At 57.7% G+C, this 17,212-nt stretch overlaps 1 protein-coding gene across 1 annotated transcript in view; it reads right to left on the bottom strand.

Moving 5' to 3' along the window:
• The window catches only part of SND1 (staphylococcal nuclease and tudor domain containing 1), a 381,281-nt gene that overhangs the window by 3,989 nt on the left and 360,080 nt on the right, over positions 1–17,212 (bottom strand). The window contains exons 17-20 of the mRNA XM_004677002.2: positions 9,518–9,706; positions 3,883–4,024; positions 1,188–1,311; positions 312–381 (exon numbers count right to left, since the gene is read on the bottom strand). Of these exons, the coding sequence (XP_004677059.1) occupies positions 312–381; positions 1,188–1,311; positions 3,883–4,024; positions 9,518–9,706 (525 nt within the window). The remainder of the gene's footprint in view (positions 1–311; positions 382–1,187; positions 1,312–3,882; positions 4,025–9,517; positions 9,707–17,212) is intronic.

Raw genomic sequence — 17,212 nt, 5'->3', positions numbered from 1 at the left:
CGTGTGCGTGATGGGTAGGAGGAGGGTGTGGTGGTGGAAGAAAAGGACTGTGGAGTGGCTGGGCCTGGACAGGATATCTAGCGGTGCTCGCAGGCCTCAGGCCACAGCTGCCAGTTTCGCCTGTTGGCCCAGGAGTCAGTCGCAGCTTGTTATGTGAACAGAGTGATGCCCAGAGGCTCCCCAAGCCACCGCTGTACAGGAGTCAGGAGTGCGGAGGCACTTAGGAGAAACCGGAGGACTTGACCTAGGGGTGACTGGGTTGCACAGCTCCAGGGACCTCCGAGGGTCCCTTCCCCGTCCCCTGCACTCACGTTGCCGTAGTCGATGTAGAAGACGTGTACTTTGGCTGCAGACTCGACCTTCTCCACCCTGGCGCGGTACCTGCAATGGCATTGTAGGCACAGCTTGAGGGATGGTCTCTCTAGCGTCTTAGTGAGGGCAAGGCTGGGGGCAATGCACATGCACCCCCCGGGCAGGCTCCGAGACAACACCCATGGGAGTGTCAGAGGGCAGGACTTGGTCTCCAGGAAGGCCAAGGCCTGGGGCCCTGTGGCCACCCTATAATGGAATCAGAGCGTAGCTGGGAGCAGAGGGAGGGAGAAGGGAGCATGTGGAGCAGATTAATGTGTCCTTGGGGCATAAAGCAACAAGACTAATGACTAGATTGATGTCTGCTGTTTAAACCCAGCACACTAAACAGCAGCTGTAATTAGCCGGCAGATCTGTCTGGGAGGCCGCAGCAGGGAACACATCCAAGTCACTTCGTCACCCTGGGAAGGCCATGGGCGCTACTCTGGTAAAGGAGACCAAGTAACCTTTTTGAAGCCCGTGAATCTCTGCTCATGACTCAGACAGCTAGTGAGGGAGGGTCAGACAGCTGGTCTGGCTTCACTGAGAACCAGCACCGCCCTCACTCCCCTGGCCTGTAACACCCTATTCCCACATGTGGAGTGAAGGGTGTGTCGGAGAGCCCCAGGCAGCCAGCAGCCAGGGCTGCTCTGTGCTCCTTGGGGGTTCCCTGGAGAGAGGAGGGGCACCAATGTACCCGGGGGGCCGGCTGGATTGCAGGGGACTCGCAGGCCAAGATCACTGCCTGGCGGGACCCCGGCTGCTAAGGCACAGCTCTGCGGCCAGAGTCCTGTCCTCTGCCCCTGCTGAAGGCTCATGGTCTGGCCCCAGAGGCTTACCATTCTCCATCTTCAAACTTGGCAATGCAGATCTCCCCCCGGCGGGGGGCGTAGGAGCCCTCCACGGGCGGGTGGCTGGCGATGTCATTGCGCATGCTCTCCATCAGCTTCTCCAGCTGGGTGCCTGGGGGGTGGAGAGGCATGAGACCTGGGGTCTGTGCTCTTGGAGGCCTCCTCTCTGGATGGGGCCAGGAGGCAGAGGAGCCAGGGCAATGGACAGGATGTGGCGTGCCACAGGGCAACAGCAGCGACGGCTTGCCCAGTCCCCCAGGGAAGCCCTCTCAGCTGCCTTTCTCAAGAGGTTTCGAGCAGCTTATCGTCTAAAGTGGGCAGACACTGGCCGACCACTCCAGGCTCAGCTCGCTGATCTACTGGCTGTGGTTGCAGAAGCCCTTAGGAATGCGCCTCGCTTTGGTTAAGGAGGTGGGTAGAGCATGTGCATATGAGCAAGGCCAGCCAGCTTCCTCCAGGGTGGTGGCTGCCCAGCCCACACCACTCCTCCCAGGGCCACACAGCAGGTGGCCGCTGCTCTTTCCATTTTCAGGGCCCCGGCCACACTGTAACAGCTGCCTAACATGTGTTGGCTTTGCAAGTTCCTCTTCTGAGGTAATGTATCTGCCACAACAGTGTGAGCTGCTTCAGGGCACAGGCCATAGCTCACTTGCTTCTGTTTACTCGGCTTGGAGAATCCAAGGTGCTCAGGGTACTTAATGGTTTAACTGTGCTGAGGGTGAACGCTTCATATGCACATGAGGGTGTGGGCCATTCTCAGGCCTCTGCAGGTGTCCGGGTACTGGAATTCTCCTGAGACCGCATCCCTGGCCCACAAGAGTCAGTTTCAGGACTGAGACGAAGCCCCTACACAGGCAACTTCCTCCTTTACTAGGGCTATTTTTACTTTTTATCTTTTGCTCCAAGGCAACAGAAGCAGGACTGCAAACAGCAAAGCCCTCTGGGAGGTCCTTACATAGAGCCTGGTAGGTCATTTGCAGCTAATGGCAATGTTTTCATCATTTCATCAGATCTGTCCTGAAGGCAGGCTTTAATTAAGAGCAGGGAGACAAGGCTTGAGAATGTCCCTCAAGAGGGGATGGAAGGTCCAGAAGCGGGAGGCTGTGTAGGCCGAGGCTTCTTTTGGGGGTTTTATGGGGCCGCTGACATCTGCAGGTGGCAGCCAATGACGAGCCTCCCCCTCCTCCAGTGCTGGGGGAACAAGGGCACTGTAGTTCTTGCCCCCCCCCCATCTTCTGCCTTAGACACCCCCTCATTGTCTTGGCATCCTGTCAGGGACAGCCTGGAGGGACGAGGCATCACAGGAAGCCTGAGATGACAAAGACCACATGGTGGGAGGTCATGAATGCTTGAGCCTTGTCCTCTGGAGACTTCAGGGACCGGTTCTTATTTCAGGTGGGTGCCCCCAAGCAGGATGCAGTAACCAGGTGGAGTCTGATCCCTTTTCCAAGAACCCCTCTTCTCCATTTCCCATCTGGATCAGCACCTTTCCTGTCACCCCTACACCCAAAGACCGGCCACCTCTTGGGTTCAAGTCCTAGTACTGGCATGGCCAGCTTTCACCAGGATTGTGGTGGGCCTCAAAGACCCTGTTCCTGAAGGCTCCTCAGCGCCACCTCCACCCCAACCTGGCTTCTCGCCTCCCAAGTTGAGATGGCCCAGGGTCAGGAACAATCTTGTTTTTCTTGGTGAAACAGCACTGTCACAAAAGCAGCTGCTTGGGAAATAGCATTACAGAGGAAGTGGCCGAGACGTCGCGCTGGTGACCTGGAGAGGACCTGGGTGGGGGTGAGGACGCCAGCAGAGCTGCACCCCACCATCCACGGGGCTACTCTGAGCGCCAACCGTCTCTTCAGCCCCCTTGGACTCGCAAGCAGTTAGCTCCTGGCACCCAGGAGCTGCTTTAAGAGCTTTTCTCTCTGTTCTCAACTAAATTATTTCTCTGCAGAGGGTGGCGATGAGAGGGAGGCCAGAGTGGAGACAGAGTAAAAAGGGTGGAGGTGGGAAGCTGAGCCAGAAAGGCCAAGTGCTGGTGGAGAGAGCTGCTCTCCTGCCCTATGCCTTCTAGAAGTCTTGGCCTATGGCACCCAGGTTGCAGTGCACAGTAATCAAGGACAGGAGGGAGGAAGGGAGAGAAGAATGCAGGAGGCGGAGGGAGGGTCCTTCAGACCCTCGAGGATGACTTCCCCTGGAGCGCTGCCTGTTTCCATGGCAACTGGCTACACTCAGGGCTACGGTAACCTCCAGAGAAGGAGAAACCCCAGCAGGGATGAGCCCAAGCTCCTCTCCTGCCTTCCCAAGGAAGCTGAGAGAGGGAGAGGGCTGAGTGAGGTCAGTTCCTGCTTTGTGACCAGACAGACCATATGGACATCGACACAGGGCTACCAATCCTCCGGCCCAGTGCGCCCAGGGGTTCCTGCACATAAGATGACTCCCTGCGAGTCAGAGTCCCACTTGACAAGACTGGCTACCTCACCAGTCCTCAGAGGATGCACTTGACTTCACCCACGCAGTGGCTCACAAGATGACCCTCAGGTCCAGAGTGTGGTGTGGCCACCCCCGAGGCGTGTGCCCTTGCTCTCAGCAAGGGAAGTTATACTGCTTTTCTCCCACTGCACAGAGACCAGGGGTTCAGGCTGGCCTCGGCCAGCTACAAGGCATGGGCCTGGGCCTACACACTCACCCGTCTCCACATCCTGCACATAGAAGTGCAGGTCGTTGGTGATCTCGGTCACGAACACCGGCTTATAGCTGGCCGAACGCTCCTTCTCCTCCAGCACAGGCACCACCTCTTCCACAGGCTGCTCCTCATAGTGGGCCCAGACCTGCAGGTGTGGTCAGCGGGGCGGGGGTTAGGGAGCCAAGTCAGAGGAAGCTAGGAAAGGTGCTTTGGGCAAAGCAGGGTCACCCCTGGGGTGAGTGAGTGGGGGTCACTGCAGGCACTTTTTGCTCACATCAGGTCCCCGAGGCGCTCCCACGGCTGAAGGGGAGGAAAGCACTCTGAACTTTTCTGCTGCAGAGAATCTCAAACTCTGGCAGGCACCAGAAGCAACTGGGGAACTTATGACAAATGCCGATGGCTGCGCCCCACCCCAGAGTTAGGATCTAAAGGTCCCAGAGAAAGTGAACAAACCAAATGCAGGCACCCATGCACCTCTCATGCACCCCAGAGTGAGAGGACCTGGGCCTGGCTTGTCCAGCCGCCTTGCCCACACCACTCTGCTGCTGTCCCCCCACTGTCACAAGGCAGTGGTGCTCCTGAGGGGTCTGGGCTGCGCCCTGTCCTGTGGGGGAGTGCCTCCTCTCAGCACTTCTCTGTCCTCACCGCTGGCACCTCCTGACCACTGCTCAGAAGCCGGGCCACTCCCCTCTGCCCTTCCTCTCTTGCACTTCCCAGCCCTGCGCTGTCAGGGCTCCAGCGGTCAGAAGCTGATTGGAGGTGACAGCGCGTCAGGTCCAATCCTGTGGCCGGGAGATTACCCCAGTAGTGAGGCCAGTCAGGACAGGGAGGGCTCTCCAGCTGAGCGGGGAAGCGGGAGTGTGGGGAACAGACCACACGCAAGTGTCTCACACACAAGCCCGGACGTTACATGCCTGCTAGGCGCCAGGTGCTATTCTAAGCATTCTCCCAGTATTACTATTTACTGCTCACAGCCCTGCAAGCGGGGCCTAACGTTACTCCCACTTTACACTTGAGGAAACGGAGGCACACAGGCCTGTCAAAAGCTGGGCACCAAGTATCAAACAGAGGCAGCCTGGCTTTGGGCTCTTCAGGGGGCATCAACGAGGTCTCCTGGAGATGCGAGGCAGCACCGCAGAGGCGGAGATGGTGGGCTGCCCCTTCACGCTGCCCTTGAACTTGCTGTTTGGCCAGCAGTGTGCCTTCCCTGTGTCTCCAGTGCTTCTCCTGTGGGAGGCGGGTGGCTTGCCCACACACCATCAGGACAGAGCCCCTTGGGGACGTGCAGGTGGCAGAGTGGCACAGGGACATAGGACTGCTGGGGTCCCTGACCTGCCTTGGGTTTGAACCCACAAAGCTCTGGTTCCCCCGGTCACTTTCCCCATACCTGTGCCATCATCAGCACCCAGACAATGCTGCCTCCACCCACTCCAAGGCTGGTTGTCACAGGTGAGAAGGTGGGAGCAGTACCCCATGTGACAGCTTTGCCTCCAGTCAGCAGACTCCGGCTGGCATCCGTCAAGGGCCCACCTTCCCCATGGAGAAGAGCATCTCTGGCTTTCTCCCTAGACTATGGCATTGACCTTTGAGAGCACTTTGGGGGTCAGCCACAATTACTTGTAATTCAGGGTCCAGTCCCGAGTTTTCCTCCTGCCCACCTCCCTCCAGCCAGAAGTCTCCAGGGAAGTAACCCCTCAGCCAGTCCTGCATCTGTCCAGGCCTCAGCTCCTCTGGGGTCTTGGCAGCTCCCAACTCAGTGGGACTCACTGCCTCTGAGACAAGACAGCCATCGCCATCTCAAACGAGCTGGAGCTGAGCACGGTCCACTCCCTGCCAGAGGCCCCCCGACCCAGCTGCCTACTCCCTGCCCTTCTGCAGGAACCCACCCTGGACCCCTTGGCCAGCTGGCGTTCCCTCTCCTGCCTGCGCCTCCTCTGGCTCCTTCTCCCATCGGGCAGGAACAGGGCGCCTATGCCGCACCAAGTGGGTGCCAGGTTGGAGAGCCCTCCTCAGCCCCACCCCAGCCCTGCCTGGCTTCCTGGCTCCCTAGCAGTGTTGACGAACTGGGAACAGACTGACAGGGTGAGAGCAGAAAGTGCTAATGACGCCTCAAGTGAAAGCACCTCAGGCAACAGCATCAGGCTTCCTCCTGGGGAAAAGACAGAGCCTGGGCTCTTTTCCCACAGGCTCGGGTGGGCAGCAGCTCCAGGTCAGCAAAGGCAACAAAGCCTCAAGGCCTGCCCTTGAGCCCCTAGCACCACAGGGAGGGCTGCGCGAGGCAGGCCCTGTGACAAGGCCCCACAGCTGACTGGGAAGGGGGGGTGGCCAGCACACTCTGCCCCTTGAGGTGGGAAGACACCAGTGGCCTGCGGCTAGCAGAGGGAGGGAGAGCTCCTCCCCAGATAAAGGAAGTTGTTTTCCAGGAGAGGGTTGAGCTTGAACCTAGGACAGTGGGGCTCTGAGGGCTCTGCCTTTTCTGAGGAGGATGGAAGCCACCCAGGGACCCTGGTGAAACTGATAAATGTGGCCGGGTTGGTCAGCTGTGGACTAGGCTGGGCATGTCCCCACCCCTGGAGGGAGGACATTCAGCCTACATGGACTTGTGCAGGCCTGGGGCGGGAAGGGGACAGACACATTGGTGAGACACCTACAGACACGTGACTCCCACAGCCGCCCCAAAGCCCTTTCACAGCTCAGGTCCCCGACAAGGATCTTGTTTTGGGGAATCCCAAGAGGGATGCCTCTTCCAGAGGGAAGAGGGAAGCCCCCAAAACCCCATCCAGGAGGCTCAGTAGTTGTGCCCATGGTTCTACTGAGATGCTGAGAGCTGGGTGCTGGGGGCGCTCTTGGCCTTTGGGGGCGGCAGCAGCCAGAGAACGGAGCCACCCTGCAGTGGCCATCTCCTGGCTGCTCTGGGTGGGGCGGCCTTTCCAATTCCCGGCTCCAGTGCAGCACGTGGTCAGGCGGGGACAGGTGTCCCTCCTGCTTCAAGGCCAGGGCCGGGGCAGAGGGCTGTCGTGCCAGCTCCTTCCTGCTCAGGCCCCTCTGTACCTCAGGGCTCCAGGGCTCCTGGTGCTGCCCCGGGGAAGGAGCCTACTGTGCGGATTCAGGGAAGGCCCAAGTCAGCACAGAGGGCTGTCTCCTCCCCCCCTTCCCTGCATTTCCTCCCTGGGGAGCCCCAGGTCCTCCTCCTGGCAGGAGACTCAATGTGGACTGAGGCTCCACTGGCTGGAGCCTTTCTTTTCTAAATCCTATTTAATATATCTGCTCCGTGGGGGGGGGGTGAGGGGGGAGGAACCCTCAGGGGTGGGGCTGGCATGAGGCCAGCTTGGCAGAGGCCTTCAAACACACAGTGGGGAAGCCAAGCTCAATAAAAGCCAATCAATGGCCAATCCAGCTCTGTCCAGGGTCCTGCTGGGGCATGAGTGGCAGAAGGGGCCTGTGGGGACAGTTCCCATTTGCAACTCCCTCCTTGGTCCCTAGACCTCCCCAGGGCCCCAGAGAAGAAGGGGGGGGGGAATCACTCTGTCAGCCAGGGAAGGGCCTGAAGTGGCCTCCCTGAGAGGAGTCCCTCTTCGAGGGGAGAGGGAGGGATTAGGCTTGGCAGGGCAGTGGCTAAGTTCTTAGATCTGGGAAAACACATTGTGGGAGTTCCTTAGAAACACAAATGCACCTAATCACACTCCCAAGACTTCTGCAGGCTCCCGGTGTGCAAATCTGAGTGCAAATCTCACAGCATTACCTTCCTCAGGTGCTGCAGTGATCTTTGAAACTAAGACACCTGTCTCGACAGGTACAGCAGCCTGCATGGGGTCACAGAGGGGCAAGGTCGGGGATCACACAGTCACCTCAGATACTCAGTTTTCTGTCCCGGAGCTGGGCACCAAACTTGTGTCTGAGTGGGGCCTGCTGTGAGGGCTGAGGCAGGGAACTAGGTTGTTCCCGGCCGCTCCTGGGAACTAGGTTCCTCCAGGATCCTAGTAGGGGCAGGTGCGCAGGAGAGGGGCTGAAGAGGCTGGCAGTCCCTGGAGACCTGTGCCCGGCATTCTGGTTGGACTGCAGCAAAAGCATGCAGCTCACGTTAGGAGTTAGTCACCAGCAAGTTCTCCCTCCTCAGTGTTGTTACATGGCCCCAGTAAATGACTTGGGCTTTCAGACAAGTCTGTGTGTGCAACAGTGATGCCCAGTGCAGCACCTCCACTTCAGCCCTGACAGACCCCGCTGTCCTCTAGACCCCTTCCGCCCCACCCAGGGTCACCACTCGCAGAGGGCAGAGGCCTGAGCAGATTGGAAGCGGCAGCTTCTAGGCTCACACGCAGCCAGGGGTACAGGGCCGGGGGAAAAGATGCTTCCATGTGGGCCTTGGAAGCCGCTAGCACTCGGTGAAGCCTCCCCGCTCTGCACAGGAGATGCCAGCACTACGCCCTCCCTCCCCTGGCAGTGAGCAAAGGCCACGGTGGCAGCCTGAAGTCCAGCTGTCACAAACAGGATATCCAAAAGGAAGCTCCCTCTCAGCCGTGGCTGCCTCCCCATCACTCGCACAGCCAGGGCTTAATTGAGCAGGGACTGTGTGACAAGGGGCGGTCTGAGGGGGCCACGTGGTGGCTGGCTCCTGCAGGGCACGGATGTCCCAGCTTTCTGAGCCTCCTCTCTCTGGCGTCCTTAGCTCACAGGGCCGGGGGCTGCCCTGATTCTCAGGGGGTGGGAAGAAAAGAGCCAAGGAAGAAAGCATTCCCAGGCGCAGTCCCTCCTGGCACAGATGGAAGCCCTGGCCTGGCCGCTCCGGGCTGGAGGAGGGTGCAGGCACCTCCGGGGCCCGAAGCCCCCCACTCCTTCTGGCAGGTGTTTGGGTCTTGGCTCTGGGAGGTGACTTCGGAGCCAGATGGCTGTCCCACAGGGAGGGAAACGTTTATTCCTGGCACGGATTTATGGCTCAGCATGGCGGTCCCATGCAATCCTCCTCAAGCTCAGAGAAGCCCTGACAAATTGGCGGCAGGCTGATTTATCCCCATTGTCGGGGCTGGGTAGTAAGTCAGTGGCGACAGGCTGAGGGGTGGTGGGGGGAGGACTGGGCCTGGCTCCTACGACCAAACCACTGGGTTCCTTAATCATCAATTTGTTTCCAAAAGCTGTTTGCCGACCCACCCCCCTTGTCTCTTCTGTGCAGTGTCTGAGAGACGGATGGGCCGTAAATCTGCTGTCCTAACAGCTTTATGCATCTCCTGGGGCAGCTTCCAAAACGGGCTTCCCTGCAGGGCAATATGAAGGAAGCTCAGAGGTAAGCTGCAGGCCGCAGGCCCTCTGGGTGCACGGATGGGTCTGCCGTGGGGGCGGAACTCCTCCCTGGCCTCCTGCTCCCCAGTGATTTCTCTCATCAGTCCACGGTTACCCCTCTTCCAGAGAGGTTTCTGCTCCAGGTGCCCCAGAGCAGGCCTGGGCCCACCCCAGTTCTACCACAGGCAAAGGATGCCTCAGGGGGCAGCCTCTCCCTGGGTCGAGTGGTTCTAGGTGCGGGGCGTGGGACAGCACTAAACTGGGCACTTTTCTAGAGCCTGGGGCGACAGGCGCCTGTCTGTTGATGGAGTTGGGGTGTGTGTGTGTGGGGGGGGGAGCAAGAGAAGGAGGAGCTGGGATGTACCTTCTCCTTCTTCTGCTTGGCGGTCTCCTCTGCGGACAGCAGGGATTTGTAGTAGGAGCTGCGCTCCGCGGTGAAGTGGACCTTGGAGAGCGCGTGCTCCACCAGCAAGACGGACAGGTTGGCGCCTTCGATGTGCAGCCAGCCGATGAAGTTGCCGGCCTTGTCCATGCTCTCCACCTCCACCTCCACCTGGTGACCAGAGAAAGGGGGCGTCAGCTTGCGGGAGGCTGCCCTGGGCGTGCAGGGGGGGAGGCCCAGGGCTCAGCAGCCCCCTCCTTGTTCAGTCCCTGGGGGAAGGAGGGAGGAGCGAGGTGTTCAGAAGAGCTGGAACCTGTTGGAGCCCCCGTCACGGCTGCCCCACCTGGGGCCTTTCTCCTCAGTTCTTTCAAGTTGCATCTGCAATTTTTAGCCAATCACACCCTCATTTTGCGACAGATACGTCACTGATAAAGCAACTTCCAAACTCCCCTCCTCTGGGGTCACGAAGGAGGTGAGGTGCAGACTCGGTTATGGGTACATCCCACACTTCAGCATCCACCCCCATCTCCACTGGGAAGACAGGCAGGCCTTGGGGAGCAAGGCAATCCCTGGGGAGAGGGGTGCCAGTTCTTCCTGAAGAGCTGAATGAATTAGAGCTCAGGAAAGGTAATGAAAGTGGCTGCAAGAAAGCCAGGAGAGAAGTGGTGGGGCCAAGGGGCTGCAAGGCGAAGGCAGGAAATGCACCACCCCCGGGGGCACTTCGGGGCTCACCCCACCAGGTTACTCCCAGAAAAAGCAATTGGAAGGATGTGGTCTCTGCCGCAAGCCAAGCCCATGCAGTCCAGCGCTAGAGCTGAACCTCAGAAACCTCAGAACCACTGTGGGGCTCAAAGCCTCCTCAGCTGCCTCCACTGAGATGCCCCCACCCGCCCGAAGACGCGGGACCCCAGATCTAGGCCCAGCGCTGCCTCTGCCCCCAAGAGGGTGGGCTGCACCTCACAGTGGTTGATTTGCTCCACCAGAAGACAATGGCCCAAGAAAAATTCCTTTGATTCTCAACCTCTTCCCTAACCCCCCCCCCGCCCCCGCAAGGGACCAATAAAAATCTTGGCTGCCAAATGTAAGGACTTGTATTAATTTAAAGCACTTCAAGCCTGATTAGACCTGGGAAGTCTCTGAAGCCTGGGCCAAAGTGGTGGTGGTGGCCTGAGACAGAGGGCCAGGGCGGGGAGGGCCTGCCTAGCTGGTGGGGCTCACTCTGCAGGGGGACATGGGGGGCCGGAGACATAACTCCCTACCATGGATTGGTGGCTTGGGTGAGCCTGGAAGGCTGTGGGAGGAAAACCGGGGCTGGGGCCAGAGCAGAAGGCCCCTGATTCTTTCTACTCCTGATGACCCTCTTCCTGCTTGAGGCCCACACTCTGGTGGAAACTCCCAGTTCAACAGGGTGTGGCATAGGAAGGGCTAAGCAGTTTGCAACAGCGAGAAAAGAAGACGGTCTATCCAGTCCATCCTGATGTCGCGGGGAAACCGAGGCCCAGAAGGGACATGTACTACTAACAGACAGGCTGGGGGAAGAAGCCAGGTTTCCTCGGGCCTTCTCTACACGCCTCCTCGTTGGGAGCAGAAAAGACCCTCCTGTACCCTCTTCCCTGCTGCCACAGCCTGCTGTCTCAGGAGCAGGTCTCCCTCACGTCCTGGGACACGCTCTGGCTGCCCCACCATCTGGACCGTGGGACCTTGCGCCTCACTGGCACAGATGGGAGAAGAATGAGGGCTGGCTGTCTACCCAAGGCCCACACCACATGGCTGAAGGACAGAAGCAGGCAGGGAGAACCAGCAGTTCCTGTGGAAGTGAAACGTGTCTCCTCCTCAAATTCTGGCAAGTAATTTATCAGCGGGTCTGCATTCATGGGGGCGAAAGGCGGGTAGGCAAAATGATGCTCTGATTAAAACGGGCCCCAAGAGCTAACTAGCCAGTATGGCAAATTCATCGAGGTGGGGGAGGGGCTTCCCCAAGAGGCCTTCCTTTTGCCACCTTGCAAAGGCCTTGGTGCTAGAGCCCGGGGTCCCTCCGTGGGAGGGCTAGGAATTGAGAAGAGGCGTCACACGGGACAAGAACAGGGTGGGTGAAACGATGGGTGGGAAGCTTGTGGCTCTTGTTTTTTTTCTTAACTTGTCAAGCTTTATCGAACACGATAGGGCCAAGACACAGTCTCAGAGGACGTTCGGGGAAGCAGCAAGGAGAACGGGAAGCAGCTTGCCTTGTACCCGGGTGTCGACACTGGCTCCTGTCCCCAAGCCAGTGGGCTCCCTATACTGGGGGCCGGCGCATTATTTCCTTTTGTCTGGCTGAAAGCCAATAAAGCTGGCACAGTGCCCAGGCCCACACTGAGTCCAGGGCCCTCACTCCTGGACCTCCATTAGGGTTGGTAGCCAGGTGGCTTTTCCTTGAAGCTGAGGATGGCTGCCCTGCTTGGTACTGGGCCTCCCTGTTCTGGTGGCCAGTGTGGTTGTGCCAGGCTTTGCACACGACTCTCCTCGGTCCTGGACACGCTGGGATGATGGAAGAACCCCAGAGATGGGCAGCACAGGCCCTCTTGTGTTATATAAAGTGCACACCCGCTTCAGGCAAACTCCTAAGTCACATTGCGCCTTCAGGGGCCACAAACCAGATGCCAGCTTGCCATGGGGTCACGTGAGAGGGAGGACCCGGTGACTGGCAGCCACACCTGGGCCCGAGCCACTGGGGAGCAGCCAGGCTCTGCTGGCTGGGGAGTCCAGCTTCACACTCACCCAGCCTTGCTCAGCCCGCAATCAACACGCTAACTTGTACTGGACAAATCCCTGGGGCCTGGCGAGCCGCGGAGCAAAGCTGTCTCTGGCCTCAGGCCCTACACTGCCTTGCAGTCCATCTCAGGCTGCAGGGAAGACAAAGCTGTCAGCCACGGCCCCTGCTCCCCAGTTTATTGCAGCCATGCAGCCACGGTCATTTCTCCAGCAAACAAAGGCACTCAGGGAAGGAGAGCTGAGCTCGCTGGAGGGCAGGGGCTGAGCTCAGTTCCCACAGCTCTGTCTTCCGACTTGTCTCTCAGACTAAGCTGTGCTGCGTTTCTGGACGTAACCAGCTTAAACTGGTATGCGGAATTCAGATCAGATCAAAGTCTTTCCTCCTTTCTAGCCCTGGGAGAGTTATGGGGGAGAAGCAAAGGGCTAAGGAGGGCACTCCCAGGTTGGGATAAGCCTTATCCTTCCATGTTTCTCTTTTACATTGACAGCCAGGAACCTGTGGCTTAACTGTACATTCCGGGTCCATTTATGAGTAAGTTCTACTTCTCTGTTCAACTTTGGGATCAAGTTTCTGATACTTTCCCTCAATTGAGAAAATATATAAACACACACACATACTCAAATATAGCTCTATACAGAAGCAGCTGATTATTATTTTTGTTATTTATGTTCTACAAGGCCACTGAATAATCAGTGAATGCCGAACCCTTGTTTCTGGGGAATTGAGGGAGGTTCCTATAGGATGCTGGTTATATTTTCATCAAGTTACTAATCCACAGTCTTCTATTCTACATGTCTCTGCTTAAGGACATACCTATTTGATGCACATTAATGATTAACCCTCAACTCATGCTCGACAGCAACTCGTACTAGATCACTTCACCCGACACACTCCTTCCCAGCGCACACCACAGCGCTCTTGCACAAAGGACCTCTCGGTAGCATTCCAGCCCTGTGCTTGGACACCATTTTAAACAGCAAAATCACCAACAAAAAGCACACTTTGAAAAACGTGACACTTGGTAAGCCACAGAAGCACGTGTTTGCAGCGTGAGAGCTGAAACAAGACGTGGCGCAACCCCTGCGCAACGCAAGCTGGGAACGCACTCACAGAGACTCGTTTGCCTCTGCAGGCGCATCTGCAAACAACCCCATGAGTACTGATTTTGGGGTGACAAAATTTAGCAGGTAGGTGCATTAGCAAGTAGAAAATCGTGAATAATGAGGATGGGCCATCTCTAGACAAGCAGAATGTGATCTCCCACAAGTTGTTTCAAACTGAAGACAGGAGTGAGGGGAGGCTCGTCCTTATCAAATATAAAAGAAAGCAGTTTTCAGCCGCCTGGTTCTTGCAAGCATTGCGTGAGTACTGCTCATGGAGTGCTGTGTAAATTGCAAAGTGCTACACAAGATTGCTGCTCATCTCTTCAGCATCTTGGAGTGTTTCAGCAAGAGGCCTGGGCTCCGCTACCTTGGGAAGCTTCGTACGTGACTGAGGATGCTCAGGCCTTGGGGGCGATCCTGGTTGTGCCAGGGCTGGAGTGGGCTTCATGTGCATGTGGGATGTGATGGCACACAGGGACATGGGCAGTGTGAGCAGGGGACAGATGGCGCCTGTTCTTCGTTCCTCCCTCTACAGCGCTCAGGCAAGCACGGGCTTCAGAGGCGGAGCCTACCTGAGGCTATGAGAATGGGGCACCACACTGAGGAAACCCGCCGTACGGGTTGAGGGGAAGTGGGCAGCCTTGCCGCCTGATGGTCACACTGGGCCCTCAGGACACGTGGGGCTGCCCGCACCCTTGCTGGCCTGGTCATGGCTCAGCACCTCTCCCGTCTGCTCCCCATGCCGGGCACTGGGAGAGCACCTCACAGTCGGGAACGAGGCCCTGTGGGCTGAGCTCTCCCAGCCTCAGCAGCGCCTCCCTGGGGAGGTTCCCCTGCACTCTAGCCTGCGGTGAACCTCCCAGCCAACACTGTGGCGTGGTGGCGGGCCAGTGGGCCGTACAGAAGTCGAGAGCATGGACTATGGCACCAGACTACCTGGGTTCCAACCCCCCTGTCCAAACACTGGTGAATCACTCACAGCTCCTGTGCCTCTGCTCACTATGAAGTCGGGACTGTAGCAGGACCTGCCCTCGGAGGGTTTGTGAATGAAGAAGGGAACGAGTACAAACATGTTTAGCACTTAGCAGAGCTTGACACTTCATCGTCATCATATTAATTATTTACTTCCTGGTAGGGGCAGTAATTTCATATCCAAATGCTGCCTTCATTCTCCATCTAGACTTGAAGCTTGTTCTGTGCTCTGAATCTTCTCTGGAGCTGGGGGACTGACCAGGCCATGAGGCAGTAAGTAGACAGGACACATTTTGGAAATAGAAGATATGGGTTCAAATCCTAACTCTGGCCATGAATTTCTGCTAGTCACATGACTTCTCCTAGCCTGTTTCTTTAGAAGGGTCCAGTGTCTTTAAAGTCAGGTAAAACATTTCTGTCCCTTCAACCCAGGCCGGCAGAGCAGCCCTGCCTGACCATGCTCAATCTCCTTCATTTTTTCCACCCCCAAGGAGTGTTAGGCTCTTTAGGTCCGGGGCCCCCATACAATTCACAGAGTGGGTGGTAAGGCGACTGGGGGTTGACCTTGGGCTACTATGTAGTGACCCCCAGGCCCAGCTGAACAGATGCCTTTTGTTCAGTGGAGAGGGGTCCTTCTCCATGAGGCCAAGGAACGGTGTGAGTCAGCCAGCCATGTCCGGGGTGGGGCGCAGCTTGAGCCATGAGCTGGACGGCTGGGGCTGGGCAGCCAGCGGGCCCGCTGCCTCACAGCGGGTACGTCCTCCTGCTCTCAAGCACATTAATGTGTCACTAATGAAATTGTTCTGGTTTATTTACCAAATTAATACAAATGGTTAATTTGCAAGTTGCCTAATTGCCGGGGAAGCGCTCCCCTGACCAGGCAGCACACACCTCAGTGCCCACCCAGCAGGGCTATGGCTGTGCCCTTCCAGGTGAGGCAGGGGTGGAGGAGAGGGGAGAAGTGGGGCAGCTCCAGCTTTCCAAGACTGTGGCCAATGAGGGGCGGAAGGTGGCAGACAGGAATTGGCTTCATTTCCTATCACCCTTTGCTCTGCAGCTGGAGTGCCCTAACCTGCAGAAAGATAGACAGTCTCTGCCCCCCACCCCCAGCCCGTACACTGTTTCCCCAACCCCCACCCTAGTAGTCTGGAGTCTGCCCGTTTATCTTTAATCTCATCTAACAGGCAGTGGGGGCTGGGTCATTCTCCTACCAGCGTAGTGAGGCCCTGATGCCGTGCGGAGGGGCAGGGGTTCCCAGGAAGGAGTGGAGAGCCAGGCAGGGGCTCACGCTCTCACAGCACTACTCTTAGCGCACGGTGGCTTCCCCAGCCAGTCAGCATGCAGATCTGAAACCTTTTTAAAGAGACCGAGGGAGAGAGAATGTGTGCATGTGTGGGGCAGATCACTTATGAGCTCAGCTAGGAGACAGACCAGAGGAGCTCCTGCCTTAGGGGGTGCGTTTAGCCACCCTAACTCTCCTCCAGGAGCCAAGAGGGTCCCTAGTGGCTCTCAGTCTGGGACAACACTGAAGACTCAGGGCCCTTCTGGAAGCCTTCTTTGGGTCATGGGGAGGTCAGGGCTGATGGAAGGAGGGAGAAGTCCCGCCTGCACACCAAGGCTGGCCTACACAAGACAGGAGTGGGCATTTCAAAGAAACCTGAAAATGCTGAACAAGAGGAAGACCCCGCAGGGGCTGTGTAGGCCACAAAGCCGAGAGCGGAGGGGATTCAGCAGCAATGCAAGGAGAGGGGGTGACCCCAAGCATACAGCTGCCCGCCTTCCCCATTTTCTGTGCCAGGATGGAGAAGAGGGGAGATTCCTCCCAGGTGCTTCTGCAGTGCCTGAGGCAGCCCAGGAAATCACCAGCTCCTCAGGAGCGGAGGCCCGGGATTGCCTGGAAACAGCCTCGGGAGGTGCTGGCTGTTGGGAGTGGGCAGCCCCAGGCAGGGCAGGTGCCAAATGGTAGGTTAACAAGAGCCCCACACAGAACACGGGGCCTGGGGCATCTGGAAAGGAAGACAGCCTGCTGCAAGGGCTGTGTGTAAGTTGCCCAGGGCGGGAGTGCTCAGGGCTACCTATGGGGAGGTGACACCAGGCGTCCTGTGACAGACAATCTTCCATCCCACATTCCATCGGGTCAGATTCCTGCCTTAAATACCCTCAAAGCCATCAGCAACAGCACCACAGGAAGCCTGGAACTGGGAACGAGAAAGGAGGTGGGCAGAAATGGATGGGGACAAAGCCCTGCATTAGGCTGGCGAGCAGGTATCAGTTCTGGCCCTTCTGGGCTGGGCATCACACCCCTCCGGGCTCAATTCCTTCGTGGAGAAATTAAGAGTTGAATCAGGTTCCTGAGGTTCTCGGCTCTGAATTTTCTAAAGTTAGAGATGGGGGAGGGGTGCAGTGATGCTCCATGTGAGTGCAGAGCGGGAAGGCGAGTGGGAAGCAGCACAGGCTAACTGCCAGCCCTGCAGGAGAACCTGCAGAGGGAGGGCGGGAAACAGCACTCTAGCCTCTTCCAACACTTTCTGCAAGAAGGTAAGCAGCCATCCAGAACAACCTGAGCACCACTGAGACTCCTGGCCGGCCCCAGGTGAAGTGGGGCTTCCCAATCACCGATGCAGCAACAACCGAGAGGTGAACCTGCAGACATCTCCCTTAAAACAGTAGCAGCTTAACAGAGCCAGCTTGTGCCTTCCACTCCTGGCCATGCAGAGACACCAAGGGCTCTCAGAGACCATGAACATTAACACAATGCAATTAATGTAACAGTCCAGGAGCCGGGGAGACGGTGCCTTGAAACAACTCCTGGGTCTCATTAGCGTCAGCCCCGGTGGGGAGTGGGCAGGC

Source organism: Condylura cristata, unplaced genomic scaffold, assembly GCF_000260355.1.
Source record: "Condylura cristata isolate star-nosed mole 26May11 unplaced genomic scaffold, ConCri1.0 scaffold00005, whole genome shotgun sequence".
Lineage (NCBI taxonomy): Eukaryota > Metazoa > Chordata > Mammalia > Eulipotyphla > Talpidae > Condylura > Condylura cristata.
The sequence above is the reverse complement of the archived record's forward strand: the minus strand, read 5'-3'. Positions and strand labels throughout refer to the sequence as shown.